This window comes from Capra hircus, chromosome 1 (genome assembly GCF_001704415.2).
Source record: "Capra hircus breed San Clemente chromosome 1, ASM170441v1, whole genome shotgun sequence".
Taxonomy (NCBI): domain Eukaryota; kingdom Metazoa; phylum Chordata; class Mammalia; order Artiodactyla; family Bovidae; genus Capra; species Capra hircus.
The window spans coordinates 111,102,943-111,125,658 of NC_030808.1; the positions used below are offsets into that span (position 1 = coordinate 111,102,943).

Below are 22,716 nucleotides of genomic sequence, written 5' to 3' on the forward strand. Positions count from 1 at the left end.
GGGTCAAGGAAAGAATGGAGAAGAGACTGAGAGAATGAGGAGAATCAGAGAAGGCAGCTCCTTCCAGTAAAGATAGATTCAGGGAAGATAGGTGAGGAATGACAGCGTCTCCTCGATCCCAGGCTGTGGGACCACGGATTCTTTCGGAAAGGCTGTTGGTTCTGCTCAGGCTCTACTTCGAAAGCACGATGGGATGAGTTGTCCTATGTTAATATGCCCTATAAAACTCAAAGAGTTCATTCCTCTTCTGCAGGAGCCCTTTATTGCCTAAAGAGTCTGTGTGAAATACTTTGCTCTCCAGAGAGGAGCCATCTCAATGTAAATTGCTTTATTAATCAAATTAGCTGATAACTAGAGCAGTAGTTACTGCATTAAAATAGACCTTTAGATTATAGAAAATAAAATCAGCTAGGGACATCTTGTCTATACAAAAGCAATCTTATTCTATGAACTAGAAGTTTTGACTTGAACTAAGACAACTGTTCTTTACAAATGGTAAGGGATTTGGTTTGGGATTTTTTTTGGAGCGGGGAGGGGGAGTTGTTTGTTTTCAGTACCCTTGTCCTTCTGAATAGCTTTTGCTCAGCTTCCTCGATGTTTAAAACTCTAGGCATTTGTCAAGCAAATACTAATGCAGGTATAGGTGGGTTATTTAGCGAAGCACAGACATACTTACAGAGGTTTGAACAATAATTGCTCTGAAAAAGAATGATACTTTCTATTTCAGAGCAATTGTAAAAGATTATACATTCAACCACACACTAGGAAAAAATTTCTCCCTTTTGTTAGTCTTTCACAGAATAAATGGATGGTACTAGAGGGTTAGAGAACAACCAGTAATTTATGTTGGGCTACACTGATAAAAAGTGCTGTCATTTTAAGAACTTGTTCAGTCTTATGAACTACTTTATTAGTTACTAGCATGACCATATGATTCAGACTTAAAAGAAAATAACAGCCTTGAAGACAAGGCAGCATTAAAAAAAAAATTCTATTCTTAATTTATAAATTTCCTTAAGAAGAATAGAGCTCCCATTCATCATTATGACCTGCAAAACCACATACTGTTACTTCAGTATCAAGCCAAAGACATTTCTAATGGCACAGGGATGGGAACTTCCACAGGTGAGCCTGACTATATGTAATCTTTGAAGCAAAGAGATAGTGGACAATTTAAAGCTTGAAAAAATAAGGCAGCCCAAGAAGAAGGCTCACTGCATTTATTTTTCTTTTCCTTTTTCTACATAATCTTTTTTTTTTTTTTTTTTGCTGTTTCAACCCTTCTTTCTTTAACAACAACAAACTTTGATTTCAATGCAGTGCCCTAGCTGAATAATATTGCAACCAACAAGTACCTGTAAGTCATGCCCGTCTCTGCCCTGATGGTTTCCTGAAGTGAAATTCCATGGACACGTAAAAACTTCTCCAGGTGTTTCCGTTCCACTGCTCCACTGGGCCTAACAGGCCAACAGGCTGCCTGAGGCGGAGGCTTGGTCACCGCTAGGTGCCGTCTGCATTTCAGAGCCGATTCACTGGATTTGGGCAGACCCAGCTTGGGGCTGGGGATGTCTGCACAAGCAGGTTTATACAGATGCATGCTTCATAAACTCAAGGAGGCAAAGCTAATTTCACAATACTTCACTCCAAGACTGGCTGTATCTTGCTAGGATTCTCTTGGGTTAGCTGGCGTTGATGTGTCCCTAAAAGGGATCAGTTTGTTTTCCTTAGATGTCCCTTATCGTTCATGTATGCGAGCAGGCTCCTGGCAGAACTGTGAGTTAAGTCCCTGCTGAAGCCCGTGCAAAAAGAAGCCTGACCAAAACCAATCATATTTCTCGTCCCTGTAAAGTTTGCAAAGTCGAACTTAAGCAACCTCTTATTGGCCCTGGGGAAAAAAAAAATATGGGCACCCTTCCCCATGTCTTTCTATTTAGGTAAAAGGAAATATTTTGGTGGGATAGGGGCCAAATGTTCTGTTCTCATAAGGATCATAAGGCCTTGGGGATGATTCATGAGTATGTAATGAGACCTCTCTAAGTCATCAAACATACCATAGTCAAGTAATTTATTATACTATTCATTTGGGTGAAAGGCCCATTAACCTTTTTATTTTTCAGATGTTACAGTCAAATGATAGGAGATATCAATAAGGTGACTGTAACAAGCAAGGGACCCATACAAATATGCCCAACCGATTTTTGACAAAGATGCAAGAGTAATGCAATAGAAGGGTAAATGTTCTGACAAACAGTGCTAGAGAAATCGGACATTTATAAACAAACAAACTAAATGAACCCTTGACTTAAACACCTCACATTTTTATAAAAATTAACTCAAAATGGATCACAGACTTAAATGTAAAATGTAAAACTATAAAACCTGTAGGTAAAAACTTGGAAGAAAATCTTCAGAAACTAGGGCTAAGAGAAGAATTCTTTAGACTTGATATAAAAAACACAATCAATAAAGGGAAAAAACTATAAATTGGATCTCATCAACTTTCTGTAAATGAATAAAACAAGTTACAGATTGAGCGGAAGTATTTGCAAATCATATATCCAACAAAGAACTTATATCTGAACATATAAAGAAATAAAAACTCCCACTCGTTGGGTAAGGGGTATATGAGATCTCTCTGGGTTGTTTCTTACAACTGCATGTGAATCGATAATTATTTCAAAATAAAGTTTTTTAAAAAGCAAAGAAGTTCCTCATATAAGGTCTTTCCACTTTGTGATTCCAGCTGTGACTTTCCTCCAATCATGACCTCTGGGCATGAATGGTTTATCCAGTTCACCACACTTCCTGTTCCTACCCATATCCTTGCTCACATGGCTTCTCCCTAAACCTTTCAAGTGTTCCCTTAAAGCTCATCTTCTCGAGGAATTCTTCCCCAAGCTCCTAACCCCTAGTACACAATCATTTCTTGAAATTCCTCTTGCAATTCACTTCAAAAGCACTTGTTTGACAGCTCTAAGCAGTTTCCCAAACATTTGCACACCCCTGATGATTTCTGCCATATCTTTGTACCGCCTATACCAATGTTTATTTAGTGTTTGGGATTATTGATAACTTTCTTTTTTAGCTAAACAAATTTACTTAGTGTTATGAATTGAATGTTTATTTCCTTCCAAAAATTCCTATATTGAAATAATCTCCATTGTGATTGAGGTGAGGCCTTGGAGAGTTGATTATATCATGAGAGTGGAGCCCTCATAATTAGGATTATTGCCCTTTTAAAAAGAGGCCAGAGAGTTGGCTTGCTCTCTTTCTGCCATGTGAAGATGCAGCAAAAGATGATAGTCCGTAAAAAAGGAAGAGGGCTTTCACCAGAACGTGACCATGCTCACACCCTGATCTCGGACTTTCCAACTTCCATAACCAGGCAAAATCAATATTTGTTGCTTAAACCTTAGTAATTTCTTATAGCAACCCTGAGAGATTTAATAAGGCAACATTGTACTACTAGCATCATAAATAGAAAAACCTTATCACTTGCAATAAAATAGAGTCAACCTGGAAAAAATAAATACAATAAAAATGAAGAATAGTATTAAACTATAACTAGACATTATTGGTGTCCAAAGGCTTTCAATCAGACAGAGACATATTTTTGGTTTTTACTGAGAAGATTGATAGGTGTTAAAGAGGTGTTTTAGGTATTTTAGCACAGATCTGAGAGTTCTTTTTTTTTTTTCTTTTAATTTTCCCTTTTTTAAGGTAATCAGAAGAGGTGAAAGAAATTGAAATAGGAATATACCACCTTTACAGTGTGAATCAAGCTTATTTAATGCCCCTTCGGTGTACCAACTAAAATTATCTCTTTGTCCACCAATGGCAACTTGTACCTACTTTGGGAACACAGATTCATAATATATTGTCCCAGGACTTCCCTGATGGTGCAGTGGATAAGAATCCATTTGCTAATACAGGGGACACAGGTTCAGTCTCTGGTCTGGAAAGATTCCACATGCTGTAGAGCAACTAAGCCCCTGTGCCACAGCCACTGAGCTCATGCGCTAGAGCCTGAGAGCAGCAGATACTGAGCCTGTGTGCTGCAACTGCTGAAGCTCATGCACCCCAGCTGCCAAAGCCCTGAACCTCAAAAGAGAAGTAAAAGCTTACAGAGAGAAAGCCAGAAAAGCTAGAAGAGCAGTCCAGCAGTGCTATGGACTTAAAGAGAAACTCCAATCCCCAAGTAGAGCCTGTATCTATTATTCAGTCACTTACACTAGCCACTGTTTAAATCAGCCACGGAAGTGGTTCTTCCAGCGGAGTCCCCCCAAGGACGAAACAGAGTGAACCGGAAGAGCAGTCATGAACAGTGAAACAGGAGCCTGCCCCATTGATTCCTTCTGCCCTCTGAATATGGATCCAGTCCAAGAAGGGAGCTAGCGACAAGAAAGCCGGTATTTACCAGAAGCTGAAATTTCTTTCTACTAAGTTCTAAAAGTTGATCATTGTCATAAAAGGTCCCAGTTTGAAGACAGGGAGTAGAAACTATATTTATAAAGGAACTATGTGTCCTTTGGCTGTTGCTCAAACTCAAATAAATTTTAAATGATGTGTATAAGACTATAGGAAATGGTTCTGAGCAGCTGGGGTGGGAGCAAGGGTAAGGGAGGCGGGGGTGGGGGAAGTTAATATCTGTCTTTCTTTCCATGGGATGATAATTATTATACATTGTTCAGAATCTTTACCCATTATACAAACCCAGGGTCAGCAGAGTGTGGGAAAAATGACATGGCTATCTGATGAGAGAGGTGCTTCCGGCCACGTTCTGCTAATGGAATGCAAGAGGCCCTGGGGCTTATAAGTCACAAATAGAAGTTCATATAGCCCTGGATGGTGAGCAGGCTTAATCCACACCTGCTCAGCATTCGTAAATAACCATGTGACTTTGGGCAGGTCTTGATTTCTCTGTCCCCTTAGTTTTTATGGCCTCAGACTTAAGTAATCTCTAAGATTCTTCTAGATCTAATGTCTTGTGAGTCTTAAAAGCTACTTGGGCTAAACATTCTATAGAGATGAGGGCCTTCCCTGTGTTGACTCAGTGAATTATTAGCTAGCTCTCTAAGATTCCAGGCCCATGAAATTGCTACCATTATTCTTAGAATATGCCAATCATATTTATAGCCTAATTTTAATTTTTTCTTGGATAAAGAGGCAACTTGTTAAACACAATATCCTAGATATACGGATATCTCACAGTCATCTAAAAATTGTCTTGGCCTACAATTGAAAGCTGAGACAGGAACTGGAGGGACCAGAAGAACAGAACTGTGTTTCCACAGCCAGGATGAAGAGTAGCTGCCCAGATGAATTTGGACAAGGGACACCAGACCACAGATGTGGGCAAGCCTGCCTTCCTATTCCAATTACTTATGGGAACTCTGTCCTTTTGCTGTGCAGGTGATGCTGTGACAGAGCAGTCACATGCCTGAGATGTCTGCCTCCAGCCCTTGGGAACCATCTGACTAGTTTCTCTTCTTGTCGATGCCATCGTCTCTTCTCTTCACCTTTCCCAGAGCTACCTGGGGTCTAGTTGCGTGTTGCATGTGATGAGACCACAACTGAATATGTATGGGTTGTATAAACTTAACACAATGAAGAAAATATCGCCTTTGCCCTTTAACGTGAGGAGCTCGCAGTAAAGGAGAGGAGAGAGACCCATGCAGGCTACAAAGCTGTACACTATGAGCTACAATACAGGCAAGCAGTGAGGAGAAATGAAAACCCAGTCTTGGGGGTGGAGTAGAGGAAGTAGCAGCAGCAGGAAAGGGAAGGGTGGGAGGGGTGGAAGGAGTCCCTTCAGAAGTTTGCAATCAAGCATGAAGCCAAACCTTTTTTTTTTTTTAATATAATATATGTACTGAGTCTTCATTGCGGCAAGTGGGCTTTCTCTAGTTGCAGAGGGCAAGGGCTAGTCTCCAGTTGCACTGAATGGGCTTGTCTTGTTGCAGAGCGTGGGCCTAGTGTGTGGGCTCAGTAGTTGTGGCACACACAGTATGTGCAGTCTTCCCAGGGCAGGGATCGAACCATGTCTGCTGCACTGGCAGGCGTTCTTAACCACTAGACCACCAAGTAAGTCCGAGGAAGCCTAATCTAGAAAGCATGTGTATCATTGATTGGACCTCTCCTACACAATACATCTCACCTCCTTTTAGGCCAAAATTTCTTTAGGAGCAGCACCGGGGAGGGGACACATGTTCAGCACATGAGGTTACACCATGGAAGTAATGGAGAGCCCCAGTTAAGGCAACCTTAGCTCCCGAAGACATGCCTCTACCTCAACCTCAGTCCGTTTTCTCTTGTCCTTATCCCTGCTGCTTGAATATTATACACACTTGCACTATGACAGAAAAGCAACTCCTCCCCAATGTGTAATTATCATATTGCTAATATATGCATAGATATATACATTATAGCCTTGTTTTAGGAAAAACAGAAGCATGCATAAGAGTGATCAGGTCTATGGTCTCTTTCTCAGCTGTAAAGGGCTGTGGCAGGGCTGGCCCTTCGGATTTCGCTGACACCTGTATTTTACCCCACACTGACCCGCGTCTACAATAAGAAAGCATCTTTGAGTTTTGGCATTTGCGGCAAAAGTTCTCCTCACTACTTTGAGTGTGTCTCTCTTGCCCATTCTGCAAAAGGGCTCAAAAAATGACAAAACGTGGTTTTGTTCTAAGGTAAATGCAAAGGAAATGCCCAATGGGACTGCGATGTGAAAAGTACATTCTGTGGCCAGAAATGCCTTGAAAGATGGCCACTGGGGACACAGAATGTATTGGAGAAGAGGTAGGTGATGAGAAAGGTAGGTAGGTGGTGAGGTCTTAGTCCTTTTACAGGGGCTTTGCAGTCTCGTTTTAAGTGTTGTCGAGAGACAGAAAATTTGAAATCAGGTTGATACTGTGATCACATTTTCTCCTCCTCCCACCCCCTGCCTTATCCCATTCTGCACTGGCCTGACTTGGAGAACTTCCACGGAGGAGAGGTGGAGTATGGCAGAAAGAGCATTGTCTGTGAAAGCAGGAAGACTTGAGTTGGACACCTGCCCATATAGGCACTTTCTGAGTCCCATTTCTTCCTCTGAAAAATACACTTCACCATATTATAACGTAGGGTTGTTGTGAAGATTAAAGGAAATATGGTATTTGATGTCGCTGACACAGAATGAATGGTTATTTTTACAGCACCTGCTGCACTGCACAACTCCAGGGAATGGCCATTGACACTGCAGTCTGTGTGGATGCTGTCCCTTGTGTTGCATATATGCCGCTGACCTCGACAGACAGAGCAAGCAACAATTTTCAGGAGACTTCAGTGCTATGGGTTACATGACTGCAAAATGGATGGGATGACTTTAAACATGACTTTCTCCTTCCTAAGGAAAAGTGAAAGATTATCTGGATAAAGTGCATTTGCTCTGCATCTGGTGAGAAATCCCTTCAACACTCCTTAAGCATCTCCTCAGAAAGCAGATTTGAAAGCTGCAAAGAACCCCTCACCTCTACAGCCACTGCCCCAGTGTGTTCTGCCAAGGGGCTCATCAATCTTCTACACATTATTCTTTCAGGGTCTTGAACTTGTCAAAGGCGAGGCTGGGAGGCTGGGACACAGAGTAGCATCCTAAGAGGTAAATCTCAGCTACAAAACAAGGCCTAAAAATGTATAGTTTCAGGGTTGTGATAACACTGTGCTAGTAAAGGTTTTATTGCAGTCATTCCGTCTGAACCAATCTACCCTTTCGTTGTCTTCTTCTAGGCACTTGTGCATGAGTGCTCTAACTAAATCATGTCCAGCTGTGACTCCATGGACTGTAGCCTGCCAGGCTCCTCTGTCCATGCAATTTTCCAAGGTAAGAATACTGGAGTAGGTTGCCATTTCCTCCTCCAGGAGATCTTGCCAACCCAGGGATCAAACCCACATCTCCTGCATTGGCAGGTAGATTCTTAGCACCACCTGGGAAGCCCCTGCAGGCACTTACATGTGTGCTAAGTCACTTCAGTCCTGTCTGACTCTTTGTGACCCTATGGACCGTAGCCGTCCAGGCTCCTCTGTCCTTGGGATTCTCCAGGCAAGAATACTGCAGTGGGTTGCCATTTCCTCCTTGAGGGATCTTTCTGACCCAGGGATCAAACCTTCATCTCTTATGTCTCCTGAATCAGCAGGCAGGTTCTTTACCACTAGCACCACCTGGCAAGCCCTAAGATTATTCAGGCACTTATCTTATCTAAGATTATCTAAAAAAAAAAAAAAAAAAGTATGATTCTATTGGAACTGTAAGAAATCTTGGAAATCAGCTGGTTTGATTCTCTTGTCTTGCCAATAAGAAAAGAAACATCTAGGTAAATTGGCAACATTAAGAGTCAGTTACTGTAAGGACTGGAGTAAAGGATAAGTTTTCAGGAGCTTAGAGGTCAGAGGGACAGGGGTTTAAAGCCTTACCCAACAAGATGCTACTCTGAGATATGAGTGCTGAGTTTTTAGTTTCTTCCTTGGAAAAATGGGGAAAATAATACTACCTTCTCAGAGTTAAAATCACTAAACTAGTTTATGTATTATATTGCTTCTTGAAATATCATTTACTATGTATTATACACCCCACATATCCTACATTGCTTCTTGAAATATCATTTCAAGGTTTCATAATTATAAATGTTTATCACTGACCAAAGTTCCAAGGCAATCCTGTTGAAAAACAATCCACTGAAAAAACCCTCTGTGTGCTTCTGCTGTGGAAGACAAATGAAGAGCTTCACTTTGCTTACTTTATGATAGAATGTTCTTTTCATCTGGGAAATTTATCAAATCGGGAGTACAAGTATCCCGTCAACATTTTGAAAAATTGTGTCCTACGTGGTTTTGCTTTTCTAAAGTCTCTAAGGGTTATGCCAAGATAAATTTCAATGGGAGGCCCTTCCAGCGCTTGGCATTTTCCCAAACACATTTCAGTGTTAATTCAAATAAAGCCACAACTGATTTTTTTAGAGGTCACCTTTTCAGAAAACTTGCTAGATAAGAACATCACCAAGAATCGGCAAATGAACACACAATATATCACAAAGGCCACATTTCAAACCTCCTAGGAGAGTACCTCAATTCATAAACCCACTCCTTGATCATTATTCAAGAAAGACAGATTTTGTTATTTCCCATTCCTCAGCAGAGTAAAGATAGCAAATTAGATGAAAAGGGTCATTAGAGGCAGGGATCCTGACAGGAGCAAAGAAAATCTACAACAACATAAATATACAGAAAGAACAATGGAGGGGGAAAATACAGAAGCCAACATTTAAAAGCAAAATAGCAAAATGAGGCCTCTAATTTTCAAGGCAAATAGATCTATCGGCCTTAATAGTCCCTGAGAACATTTTAACATAGCACAATAGTTAACATTTATCAAGATAAACTAGAGCTGTCAAATTGCTTCTTCAGGTTTAAAAAGTTAAAACCTTGACAGTTAAATTAGAAAGGTTCAGGTACTGGAGAAAATAACTTGAGTCAAAATTTTCATTCTCTGATGATGTTAAATGAGTAAGGCCTAACTGTGAATTATTTTCTGCAATTAGAAATATTATCTTGTCCATTCTCACAAATAACTTAGCAGCTTAGTTGGTTCCTAGCCTAAGGAAAAGTCAACTTTGTTTTTGAGCCATAGACTACACACTTCTTTCCTCTGCACCTTTCCCGCCTGCCCCTTTACTGGTTTATATCCCCACAAAATTCTGCACATTCTTGTAAGAGTCCAGTTGAAATGATGTCTTATTCCCTGACATTTCTGTTTCCTATCTCCTCACCTCCTGGTAGGACTATTTCTTTATTTCCATAGCACTTCATTCACACTTCAAACATCATACAGTGGACCTGTCTTCTTGGCCAAGAAGACTTCAAGATTATTCAGGGAAAGAAGCCTGCCTCACATATCTCCATATCCCCAGAGTTGAACATAATAAATGATCAAAATTCTTGAATGCATTTCTATTTAATTTTCTAGTTTGATTCTATCAATATTACATATATGGTAATAGAAGAGTGTCTTGAATTCTGAATACTGACTTCACTGGAAATTCATTCAACTGAAATACTTTTAAAACACATTTACACTTAATATTTCTTGGCCATTTTTTAGATAAATGATCATCTGGAACCTAAAAATATTTCAAACAGACTCAAGCATTTAATATTTTGTTCAATAAGTAACTGCTCTTTGGATAGTCACATCATCTGAATTGCTAAGCCTGGAGACAGAAAGAGCTGATTTTTCTAACACACTGCACTTGTGGAATTGTTTATGCTGACTGTTACCTCCTGAATCCCAGAGGTTATTAAATAATTCAACAGCCCTTTTGGGCAGCTTGTTTCATACCTAATGTTCATTGCTGTAATCAAATTAAATATGAGGATTAAGCTACAAAATGCACTTTGGGCTTTAATTTTTTTAAGTGAAATATTTCAAATTTGTAATTAAAAAAAAGAGGCTCTTAAAAAACAACCCAAATTTTCTTAACTAATTTTTCCTCAAATTGCTCACCCTTCCACACAAAACTGTGCACATATCTTGTGAGAGGATATTGAGACAGAGAATGAGTGCCATTTTAAATGATATGCAGTTTTACATAATGATATTACATTCAAAACCATGGTGCACCCTGCTGTTGGGAACAGAGTGACTGGCTTACCTGCAAGAAACCTGTAAGTGCATTACAGAAAAACATATGTAATGATTACATTGTTTGAAAGAACATACTCTCCTGGATGCTCCTTTTAAAAACACACACCTGGCCAGTCTGAAATAACAGACTGAATAAGTGAGCTCTCTTGGCTCTCAACAGGGCTCCCTGGCCTCTGGGCCTGATTCTGCCCCATGAGCTGTCAGCCAGAGCCCTTGGCTGCTACCATGGGAAGGGATGACCTGCTGCACTGCAGCAACCCCACCTCACAACCCCATGGCAGAGGAGCTGTAAGGAGGCTCCTGGCTTATTCAGCCATACATGATTCTTAGGGCAATTAAAAAAAAAAAAAGAAAACTCAGGTTCAAAATGGGAGCTAAGCACTCATGAGCTGACATTTGCAAGGCTGTATTCCAAGCACCTGCCAAGATGATATCACATCACTATCTACAGGTTTCTGAAGGGACATCGACCTTCTCGGTAAAACAAGGAAGTGAGGTCCAAGCAGAGAAGCCAAAAGAGATTTACCCACTGTATGGCGAAGGCCAGGTCAGTGAGTCAGGCTCTGAATGAGAGGGAAAATGTTGAAAGGAAAGGAGTGCCTTAGCCCCTTCCTGTTACAGGAAGCAGCCAGACTCCACCTCAACACCTCCTTTACTCTGCACTGCCCATGGCTCTGTGGCAGGGACTGGCCAGCTGTTCACCTTGCCTGGTTTTCTCTCTTCCTAGCCATACATTTGTACTATGATTCCCAGCCTCCCTTGCGATTAGTTAGATATAATCATGTGACTGAATTCCAGTCAATGTCACTTTTACCTACAGCTGCCACTTAAAGTGATTCTACACATGATCCACCATACTCTTCTGTATTCTGGACCAATGTCAACACTCAGCTACCAGTCAGCTTAGTAAACAAAAGCTGAAAATGGCAAATTTTCATCAGCCTGGGCCTGGATCTGACCTAACTGAAACTTCCTATTCTTGATAACACTTACATGAGAAGGAAATCAAACTTTCTTATATCAGGTCAGTGAAGCTTTGGGATTTATTTAATAGCAGCTAGGTTTACCACCTGAATGCAGAGTTCCAAACATTAGCAAGGACATATAAGAAAGCCTTTCTCATGATCAATGCAAAGAAATCAGTTCAGTTCTTCAGTTCAGCCCCTCAGTCCTGTCTGACTCTGTGACCCCTTGGACTTGCAGCACACCAGGCTTCTCTGTCCATCACCAACTCCTGGAGCTTATTCAAACTCTCATCCATTGAGTCAATGATGCCATCCACCCATCTCATCCTCTGTCATCCCCTTCTCCTGCCTTCAATCTTTCTCAGCATCAGGGTCTTTTCAAATGAGTCAGTTCTTCACATCAGGTTTCAGCTTCAATATCAGTCCTTCCAATGAACACCCAGGACAGATCACATTTAGGATAGACTGATTTGATTTCTATGCAGTCCAAGGGACTCTCAAGAGTCTTCTTCAACATCACAGTTCAAAAGCATCAATTCTTTGGCTCTCAGCTTTCTTTATAGTCCAACTCTCACATCCATGCATGACTACTGGAAAAACTATAGCCTTGACTAGACAGACCTTTGTTGGCAAAGTAATGTCTCTGCTTTTTCATATGCTGTCTAGGGTGGTCATAACTGTTATTCCAAGGAGCAAACGTCTTTTAATTTCATGGCTGCAGTCACTATCTGCAGTGATTTTGTAGCCGAAAAAATAAAGTCTCTCACTGTTTCCACTGTTTCTCCATTTATTTACCATGAAGTGATGCGACCGGATCCGAGGATCTTAGTTTTTTGAATGTTGAGCTTTAAGCCAACATTTTCACTCTCCTCTTGCACTTTCATCAAGAGGCTCTTAGGTTCTTCTTCGCTTTCTGCCATAAGGGTGGTGTCATCTGCATATCTGAGGTTATTGATTTTTCTCAGAGCAATATTGCTTCCAGCATGTACTTCATCCAGTCCAGTGTTTCTCATGATGTACTCTGCATATAAGTTAAATAAGCAGGGTGACAATATACAGCCTTGATGTACTCCTTTTCCTATTTGGAACCAGTCTGTTGTTCCATGTCCAGTTCTGTTACTTCTTCACCTGAATACAGGTTTCTCAAGAGGCAGGTCAGGTGGTCTGATATTCCCATCTTTTCAGAATTTTCCAGTTTATTGTGATCCAAACAGTCAAAGGCTTTGGCATAGTCAATAAAGCAGAAATAGATGTTTTTCTGGAACTCACTTGCTTTTTCAATGATCCAGCAGATGTTAGCAATTTTATTTCTGGTTCCTCTGCCTTTTCTAAAACCAGCTTGAACATCTGCTGGTTCACAGTTCACATATTGTTGAAGCCTGGCTTGGAGAATTTTGAGCATTACTTTACTAGTGTGTGAGATGAGTGCAATTGTGCGGTAGTTTGAGCATTCTTTGACATTGTCTTTCTTTGGGATTGGAATGAAAACTGACCTTTTCTAGTCCTGTGGCCACTGCTGAGTTTTCCAAATTTGCTGGCATATTGAGTGCAGCACTTTCACAGCATCATCTTTTAGGAGTTGAAATAGCTCAACTGAAATTCTATCACCTCCACTAGCTTAGATCATAGTGATGCTTCCTAAAGCCCATTTGACTTCACATTCCAGGATGTCTGGCTTTAGCTGAGTGATCACACCATCATGATTATCTGGATCATGAAGATCTTCTTTGCACAGTTCGGTGTATTCTTTGTGTGCAAAGAAATAGAGGAAAACAATAGAATGGGAAAGACTAGAGATCTCCTCAAGAAAATTAGAGATACCAAGGGAACATTTCAAACAAAGATGGGCACAATGAAAGATACAAATGGTATGAACCTAACAGAAACATAAGATATTAAGAAGAGGTGGCAAGAATACAAACAACTATGCAAAAAAGATCTTTACAACCCAGATAGCCGCAATGGTGTGATCACTCACCTAGAGCCAGACATCCTGGAATGTGAAGTCAAGTGGGCTTTAGGAAGCATCACTACAAACAAAGCTAGTGGAGGTAATGGAATTCCAGTTGAGCTATTTCAACTCCTAAAAGATGATGCTGTGAAAGTGCTGCACTCAATATGCCAGCAAATTTGGAAAACTCAGCAGTGGCCACAGGACTAGAAAAGGTCAGTTTTCATTCCAATCCCAAAGAAAGGCAATGCCAGGAATGTTCAACCTACAGCACAATTGCATTCATCTCACACACTAGCAAAGTAATGCTCAAAATTCTCCAAACTAGGCTTCAACAGTATGTGAACCATGAACTTCCAAATGTTCAAGCTGTATTAGAAAAGGCAGAGGAATCAGAAATCAAATTGCCAACATCTGTTGGATCATTGGAAAAGCAAGAGAGTTTTAGGAAAATATCTAGTTCTGCCTTATTGACTATGCCAAAGCCTTTGACTGTGTGGACCACAACAAACTGTGGAAAATTCTTAAAGAGATGGGAATACCAGACCACCATAACTGCCTCCTGAGAAACCTGCATACAGGTCAAGGAGCAACAGTTAGAACTGGACATGGAACAACAGACTGGTTCCAAATAGGAAAAAGAGTACATCAAGGCTGTATATTGTCACCCTGTTTATTTAACTTATATGCAGAGTACATCAAGAAAAATGCCGGGCTGGAAGAAGCACAAGCTGGAATCAAGATTTCTGGGAGAAATATCAATAACCTCAGATATGCAGATGACACCACCCTTATGGCAGAAAGCAAAGAACTAAAGAGCCTCTTGATGAAAGTGAAAGAGGAGAGTGAAAAAGTTGGCTTAAGACTCAACATTCAGAAAACTAAAATCATGGCATCCAGTCCCATCACTTCATGGCAAATAGATGGGGAAACAGTGTAAACAATGACAGACTTTATTTTTGTGGGCTCAGAAATCACTGCAGATGGTGACTGCAGTCATAAAATTAAAAGACACTTACTCCTTGGAAGGAAAGTTATGACCAACCTAGACAGCATGTTACAAAGCAGAGACATTACTTTGTCAACAAAGGTCTGTCTAGTCAAAGCTATGGTTTTTCCAGTGGTCATGTATGGATGTGAGAGCTGGACTATAAAGAAAGCTGAGCACAGAAGAATTAATGTTTTGAACTGTGGTGCTAAAGAAGACTCTTGAGAGTCCCTTGGATTACCAGGAGATCCAGCCAGTCCATCCTAGAGGAAATCAGTCATGAATGTTCCTTGGAAGGACTGATACTGAAGCTGAAACTCCAATACTTTGGCCACCTCATGCGAAGAGCTGACCCATCTGAAAAGACCCTGATGCTGGGAAAGATTGAAGGCAGGAGGAGAAGGGACAACAGAGGATGAGATGGTTGGATGGTTTCACCGCCTCTTTGGACATGAGTTTGAGTGAACTCTGGGCGTTGGTGATTGACAGGGAGGCCTGGCGTGCTGCAGTCCATAGGGTTGCAAAGAATTGAACATGACTGAGCGACTGAACTGAACTGAACTGAACTGATAGCATTTCACATAGGTAGGGAAGCTGTTGATTAAAGGACATATTGTTTCAACTGTCATCTCCAAAGAAGTGTTAACGAGGGCTTCTGAAAACTATGCCATTTCCTCCACCCGTAGAGCAAAAGCACATAACACAACAGTGAAAATGTTGTAGAACATTAACACACGCCATTTAGTGACCTTCATAATCTAAAACTGGAAGGACTTTGATAGCTGTTGCTGTATAACCTCTGCATCCTCTTAGAGTTGGTGTTAGATGGAGCTGGCCAAAGACTCTTGACTCAAACCTAAAATCTGAAATTAAGCTAAATTCATCTAATAAAGGATGACGCTTGGGCACCTCCAGGGCCTTTGTTCTTACATAGCTCTTTTGATGGAGAAAAGCTTGAAGAAATACTGAAATCCATAGTCCACTCTATTGCTCAGCCCTTTGCTCTCAACCAGAGTGACTTCCTCCCTATCTGAGCTGCTCCCTGACATCTCCCAGTCCTCCTCAGGGCAACAGCGAGGACCTTACGTAGGGAGGGGATGCTGTGAATCCCACATCTCACTTTAAGTGAAAGGGTGAAATTACTAATGTGACATCTCAGAACCTTCTAAAATCAACCCAAATTCAGGGAGGAAATATTCAGTGGTTAAGAGGTATCATCTGTAGCCCATTATCCAGGTTCATGTGCTGTTTCTATTGCTTAGTTGAATCTAACCATAAGGAGAGTCTTTGCTAAGTTTCAGTTTTCTCCCATAAAGTGGAGATGATTAAAAAAAATAGTCACATTATAAATTGTTAGAAAAGATTAAATTGAATAATATAACAAAAGTGCTGTGTATATAATAGATATTCAGCAAGCAGTTGCTGATATTAGGAAAGGAATTCAGATGTTATAGTGTTTGCAATGTACCCAAGAAATCCTGGCCAGGGTCTGGGAGAGAAGTATGGCTGTATCTATCCCTGTGTTTACTAGAAAGCAGATTAGAGGTAACCACGCAATGGCACCCCACTCCAGTACTCTTGCCTGGAAAATCCCATGGATGGAGGAGCCTGGTGGGCTGCAGTCCATGGGGTCATGAATAGTCGGACACGACTGAGTGACTCCACTTTCACTTTTCACTTTCATGCATTGGAGAAGGAAATGGCAACCCACTCCAGTGCTCTTGCCTGGAGAATCCCAGGGACGGCGGAGCCTGGTGGGCTGCCATCTATGGGGTCGCACAGAGTCAGACATGACTGAAGTGACTTAGCTGTAGCAGCAGTACTCTCTCAAGCCATGTTCTAGACTGAATTACAGCCGCAGTCTCAGGACAGAAGATAAAAATAATAAAAAAGCAAACATATAGTAGTTATAGTTCATATATAAATAATCCATATATCATTTATATATAGATAGTGGTTTAAAGCATATCAAGGATTTTTACACATACTATTGGATCTAACCTTTAAAATCCTAGAACATAGAAAATGCAGATGTTTTTATTTCCACCATACAGATGAACAAATTGAGGCTCAGAGATTGGGCATAATTTGCTGAAATCTATACAGTCAGCAATAGAGCCAGACTTTAAGCCCCAGGCCTCTCTATTCCAAAGACAATAGATTCATTCTCTCTGCGTGGAGAGAGGATTTGTCAGACAGACATTTAATCCTTGCTAATCAGAAAGGATTTCAAATAAGGACATAAAAGAAAATCTTAGAAGAATGGTATTCTCAGTGAAGCAGGGAGGGCAGCAGCATGTTAAGATCTTTCTCCTAGAGATGAGGAATTTTCCTAGGCTCAGAGAATACATGGAAGGAAGCCAGAGAAAGGAAGACTGTGGAGGTAAGGTCATGGATGAAAGCTGATGTGACTCCAGAGGGGAGTGGTGATAATAGAATCTGCTGAAGAGCCCTTCCTTTGCACTTAACACCATGCTAAAACTTTGATAGATATCCAATTTAATCCTCCCAGTTCTATGAATGTGTAATATTGTTATTCCCATTTTACAGGTAAGGAGACTAAGTGAAAGTGAAGTCGTTCAGTCATGTCCAACTCTTTGCGACCCCACGGACTGTAGTCTACCAGGCTCCTCAGTCCATGGAGTTTTCCAGGCAAGAGTACTGGAGTGGGTTGCCATTTCCTTCTCCAGGGGATCTTCTCAACCCAGGGATTGAACCCAGGTCTCCCACATTGCAGGCAGACACTTTACCATCTGAGCCACCAGGGAAGCCCAAGGAGACTAAGATCCACGGTCATATAGCTAGTGACTGGTAGGTAGGGCACAGGGGAACCAAGCTTCAGATCTGGGTTGGTCTGACATCAGAGCTCATGTTGATCTGTCCCCAGTTTATGTAGCCCCAGAGGCTTGTAGATAAAGCAAGATGTACAATGTCTAACATTGGCTAATCCCAGGAGTGCACAAGAAGCTGAAGGGTGAAAGTAAAAAATTAATAAACCAAGTTATATAAAATACACCTAAGCAGAAAATGAAGATCGTGGCATCTGGTCCCATCACTCCATGGGAAACAGATGGACAAACAGTGGAAACAGTGTCAGACTTTACTTTTTTGGGGCTCCAAAATCACTGCAGATGGTGACGGCAGCCATGAAATTAAAAGATGCTTACTCCTTGGAAGAAAAGTTATGACCAACCTAGATAGCATATTCGAAAGCAGAGACATCACTTTGCCGACTAAGGTCCGTCTAGTCAAGGCTATGGTTTTTCCAGTAGTCATGTATGGATGTGAGAGTTGGACTGTGAAGAAGGCTGAGAGCCGAAGAATTGATGCTTTTGAACTGTGGTGTTGGAGAAGACTCTTGAGAGTCCCTTGGACAGCAAGGAGATCCCACCAGTCCATTCTGAAGGAAATCAACCCTGGGATTTCTTTGGAAGGAATGATGCTAAAGCTGAAACTCCGGTATTTTGGCCACCTCATGCGAAGAGTTGACTCACTGGAAAAGACTTTGATGCTGGGAGGGATTGGGGGCAGGAGGAGAAGGGGATGACAGAGGATGAGATGGCTGGATGGCATCACTGACTCGATGGACGTGATTCTGAGTGAACTCTGGGAGTTGGTGATGGACAGGGAGGCCTGGCGTGCTGCGATTCATGGGGTCACAAAGAGTCGGACATGACTGAGTGACTGAGCTGAACTGAACTGAACTGAACTGAACTGAAGCTGTATAAAATGAAACTAAGCTAAATTTTAAAATCATAGCATGATGTCATCTCACTCCAGGAGAAGTAGAATATTCAATATGGAGAGACAGAATTATAAAGACTAACCTTGGACATGGAGTAAAGGAGCAATGGCTTAGAGAGGTAACCTGACATTCAAAACAACAGGACAATGAGCTAAGAAGCAATCTTTCTGCACGCTTAGTCTCTTAGCTGTGTCCAAAACTCTTCTGTAATCCCATGGACTGTAGCCCGCCAGGTTCCTCTGTCTATGGGATTCTCCAGGCAAGAAAACTGAGTGGGCTGCCATTTCTTCCTGCAGGGGGATCTTCCCAACCAAGGGATCAAACTCATGTCTCTAGTGGCTGGGAAGCTGCCAGGTGGCACTAGTCGTAAAAGAATCCACCTGCTAGTGCAGGAGACACAAGAGATGTGGGCTTGATCCCTGGGTTAGGAAGAACTTCCTGGAGGAGGAAATAGCAACCCACTCACAGCTTAAGGGAGATGTATTCCACTCCAGTGTTCTTGACAGGAGAATCCCATGGACAGAGGAGCCTGGCTGGCTTACAGTCTATGAGGTTGCAAAGGAGTCCGACACGACTAAAGCAACTGAGCACACAATCTTTCTAGCATGTGTCCAAAATCATAGTAAACTACCCAACAATGTCCTCATATTTTAATATCTCTGGAAAGATATTTCTATGTAATTTCTCATATAGATATTCTAAGAGTTAGAGACTTAAAGAAAGTGTGCCTGCTCTAACAAATATATATATCATCTTTTTTTTTTGAAAGAAATAAAAGAGCTTTCTCTTTAACAAAAAATCTAATCAAGAATGTTTCCTAAGGAAGAAAAAATTGGTTTAAAAATTTAGAGTTATTCCATTGTAGCCTATTTCTATTGCTCTATCACCCTTGATATCATTTTACTGGTGCTGTTCACTGTGTTCTAGGTTGACAGAGGAGGAGGGAGGAAGGGACAGAGGGACCAAAGCTGATCACATGTCCAATCTACAGCACCTGTCTTATATCATTTCCCGTAGTCTCCTGAACTAGGTATTCTTATGCCCACTTGCAGACCCAGAGTACAGTCAGACTCCATAAAGGGGTTGTTGTTTGCCTCGTGAATACAAACTGCTCTCCATTTCTATTCCATACATTCTTACATCTGTGTCTTTGCTCACACTCTTTACTCCACATGGGTTGCTTTCCCTGGCCTCCATCTCTACTTGCTCACGTCCTGCACACCCTGCAGTTTCAGATCAGTATTCTGCAGCTGCGAGCTCTCCTTCCTCTGCGCTTTGTTATGACCTTCATTTATGTAATACTTCTTATTTACATATCCTCCCTGGTGGCTCAGACGGTAAAGCGTCCGCCTACAATGCAGGAGATCCGGGTTCAATCCCTGGGTCAGGATCTCCTGGAGAAGGCAATGGCAACCCACTCCAGTATTCTTGCCTGGAAAATCCCATGGATGGAGGAGCCTGGTAGGCTACAGTCCATGGGGTCGCAAAGAGTTGGACACGACTGAGCGACTTCACTTCACTGCAGCTGCGAGCTCTCCTTCCTCTGCACTTTGTTATGACCTTCATTTATGTAGTACTTCTTATTTACATACATGGCTCATCTCCCCTAAGCTGTACCTAGGTTGAGGGCAAGATTCTTAACTAACCCACCCTTGTGTCACCTGCAGGGCTTTGCACAGAGAGGATGCTCAATCAGTAGCTGTTCAGCGTTTGTTCTCTGACTGCAGACTTGATTCTTAAAAACCAGATCTTCCTACGTAAGCCCAAGCCATAGGGATCACCTGCTGCCAGGAACTGAATCCACCAAAACTCACCTGGGAGCTCTGTCCTCCCATGGGACCACATCTGATCCTCTGAAAATACATAGAAGTAAATAACTTCTAAGAAGGCAGAAAGTTTTGGCAGCAGAGACAAAATATTAGAAATGTAACCACTTGTCAGGTAATAAACATTTATTAAGATGGTAGAAATCACTACTGAAATGCTGTAGCTCAACAATCATTCATATGTTGTCTTGTCCTACTAAATGTCCAGTCAGTTCAAACGAATAGGTCAGCCCTGGTTTGGAATGTTAATTCTGATAGTATATGAAAGCTCTTTCTATTCTGTCGGTAAGTCACTTTTCCCTAGGAGGGTGGTGATTGTATGAATCCCTAGAAAGTCTCTGTAAGCACACACAATGGGCTCTCATAAATATTAATTGAGCACAGCGGGATCCTCAGCTGTCAGGTGCTAGATGAAGCGCACATTTTTTGCTAGATATTTTGAGTCACCCTAACTTTGCTTATCTTCATAAGCCTAAATATACCGAGGACAACATGGGGTCTTGTCTTAACCCTTATTCCAAAGTGTGTGAAAGCAAAATACATCAGTTTTCACATCATTTCTACATTATCTCAAGAGTCCTTTATAATGCTGTTAGTTCTCTTTGCAGTTGAAGAAACTGAAATTCAGGAAAGTTAATTAACCTACCCAACTCTTTGTTAACCTTTAAAACTCAAGCTTTATAAACACTATGTAGTACAGAAAAAGCAATGAGATAACCACTCTAGAATATTACCACAGAGAATGGTGCTGGCACAAAGACAGAAATATAGATCAACGGAACAAAATAGAAAGCCCAGAGATAAATCCACGCACCTATGGACACCTTATCTTTGACAAAGGAGGCAAGGATATACAATGGATTAAAGACAATCTCTAACAACTGGTGCTGGGAAAATTGGTCAACCACTTGTAAAAGAATGAAACTAGAACACTTTCTAACACCATACACAAAAATAAACTCAAAATGGATTAAAGATCTAAATGTAAGACCAGAAACTATAAAACTCCTAGAAGAAAACATAGGCAAAACACTCTCCAACATACATCACAGCAGGATCCTCTGGGAGCCACCTCCCAGAATACTGGAAATAAAGGCAAAAATAAACAAATAGGACCTAATTAAACTTAAAAGCTTCTGCGCAACAAAGGAAACTATAAGCAAGGTGAAAAGACAGCCTTCAGAATGGGAGAAAATAATAGCAAATGAAGCCACTGACAAACAACTAATCTCAAAAATATACAAGCAACTCCTACAGCTCAATTCCAGAAAAATAAACAACCTAATTAAAAAATGGGCCAAAGAACTAAATAGACATTTTTCCAAAGAAGACATACGGATGGCTAACAAACATATGAAAAGATGCTCAACATCACTCATTATTAGAGAAATGCAAATCAAAACCACAATGAGGTACCATTTCATGCCAGTCAGAATGGCTACGATCCAAAAGTCTACAAGCAATAAATGCTGGAGAGGGTGTGGAGAAAAGGGAACCCTCCTACACTGTTGGTGGGAATGCAAACTAGTACAGCCACTTTGGAGAACAGTGTGGAGATTCCTTAAAAAACTGGAAATAGAACTGCCTTATGACCCACCAATCCCACTGCTGGGCATACACACCGAGGAAACCAGAATTGAAAGAGACACGTGTACCTCAATGTTCATCGCAGCCCTGTTTATAATAGGCAGGACATGGAAGCAACCTAGATGTCCATCAGCAGATGAATGGATAAGAAAGCGTGGTTCATATACACAATGGAGTATTACTCAGCCATTAAAAAGAATACATTTGAATCAGTTCTAATGAGGTGGCTGAAACTAGAACCTATTATACAGAGTGAAGTAAGCCAGAAAGAAAAACACCAATACAGTATACTAACGCATATATATGGAATTTAGAAAGATGGTAATGATAACCCTGTATGTGAGACAGCAAAAGAGACACAGATGTATAGAACAGTCTTTTGGACTCTGTGGGAGAGGGAGAGGGTGGGATGATTTGGGAGAATGGCATTGAAACCTGTATAATATCATATATGAAACGAATCACCAGCCCAGGTTCAATGCATGATACTGGATGCTTGCGGCTGGTACACTGGGATGACCCAGAGGGATGGTATGGGGAGGAGGGAGAGAGGGGGGTTCAGGATGCGGAACATGTGTATACCTGTGGTGGATACATGGTGATGTATGGGAAAACTAATACAATATTGTAAAGTAATTAACCTCCAATTAAAATAAATAAAAAGAGAATGTACACTGAGAAAATATTTTCAAAAAGCAATTAAGAATAAATGTATATGTATATATGTATCAATACTATTGTATATGTAATATTTACCCATTAATTGCACTTCTAGAAATAGACCCTAAGAAATAATCAGAGATATGATTTTTTAATCTCACATAAAGATGTTTATTATAATATTACTTATGATAATGATAAATTGTAAAATAAGAATAGCTAAGCAATAATATAGCTACAATATGTAGTCCTTGGAAATTTTTAAGTGGTTTTTAAGGTAATAAAATAATCTGACATACTATTAAGTAAAAAAACA

The 22,716-nt window shown here is 40.9% G+C and overlaps 1 protein-coding gene across 1 annotated transcript in view; it reads right to left on the minus strand.

Moving 5' to 3' along the window:
• Nucleotides 1-1,803, minus strand: part of KCNAB1 (potassium voltage-gated channel subfamily A member regulatory beta subunit 1) — a 447,445-nt gene extending 445,642 nt beyond the window's left edge. The window contains exon 1 of the mRNA XM_005675408.3: nt 1,356-1,803. Coding sequence (XP_005675465.1) covers nt 1,356-1,597 — 242 coding nt within the window. The 5' untranslated portion in view covers nt 1,598-1,803. The remainder of the gene's footprint in view (nt 1-1,355) is intronic.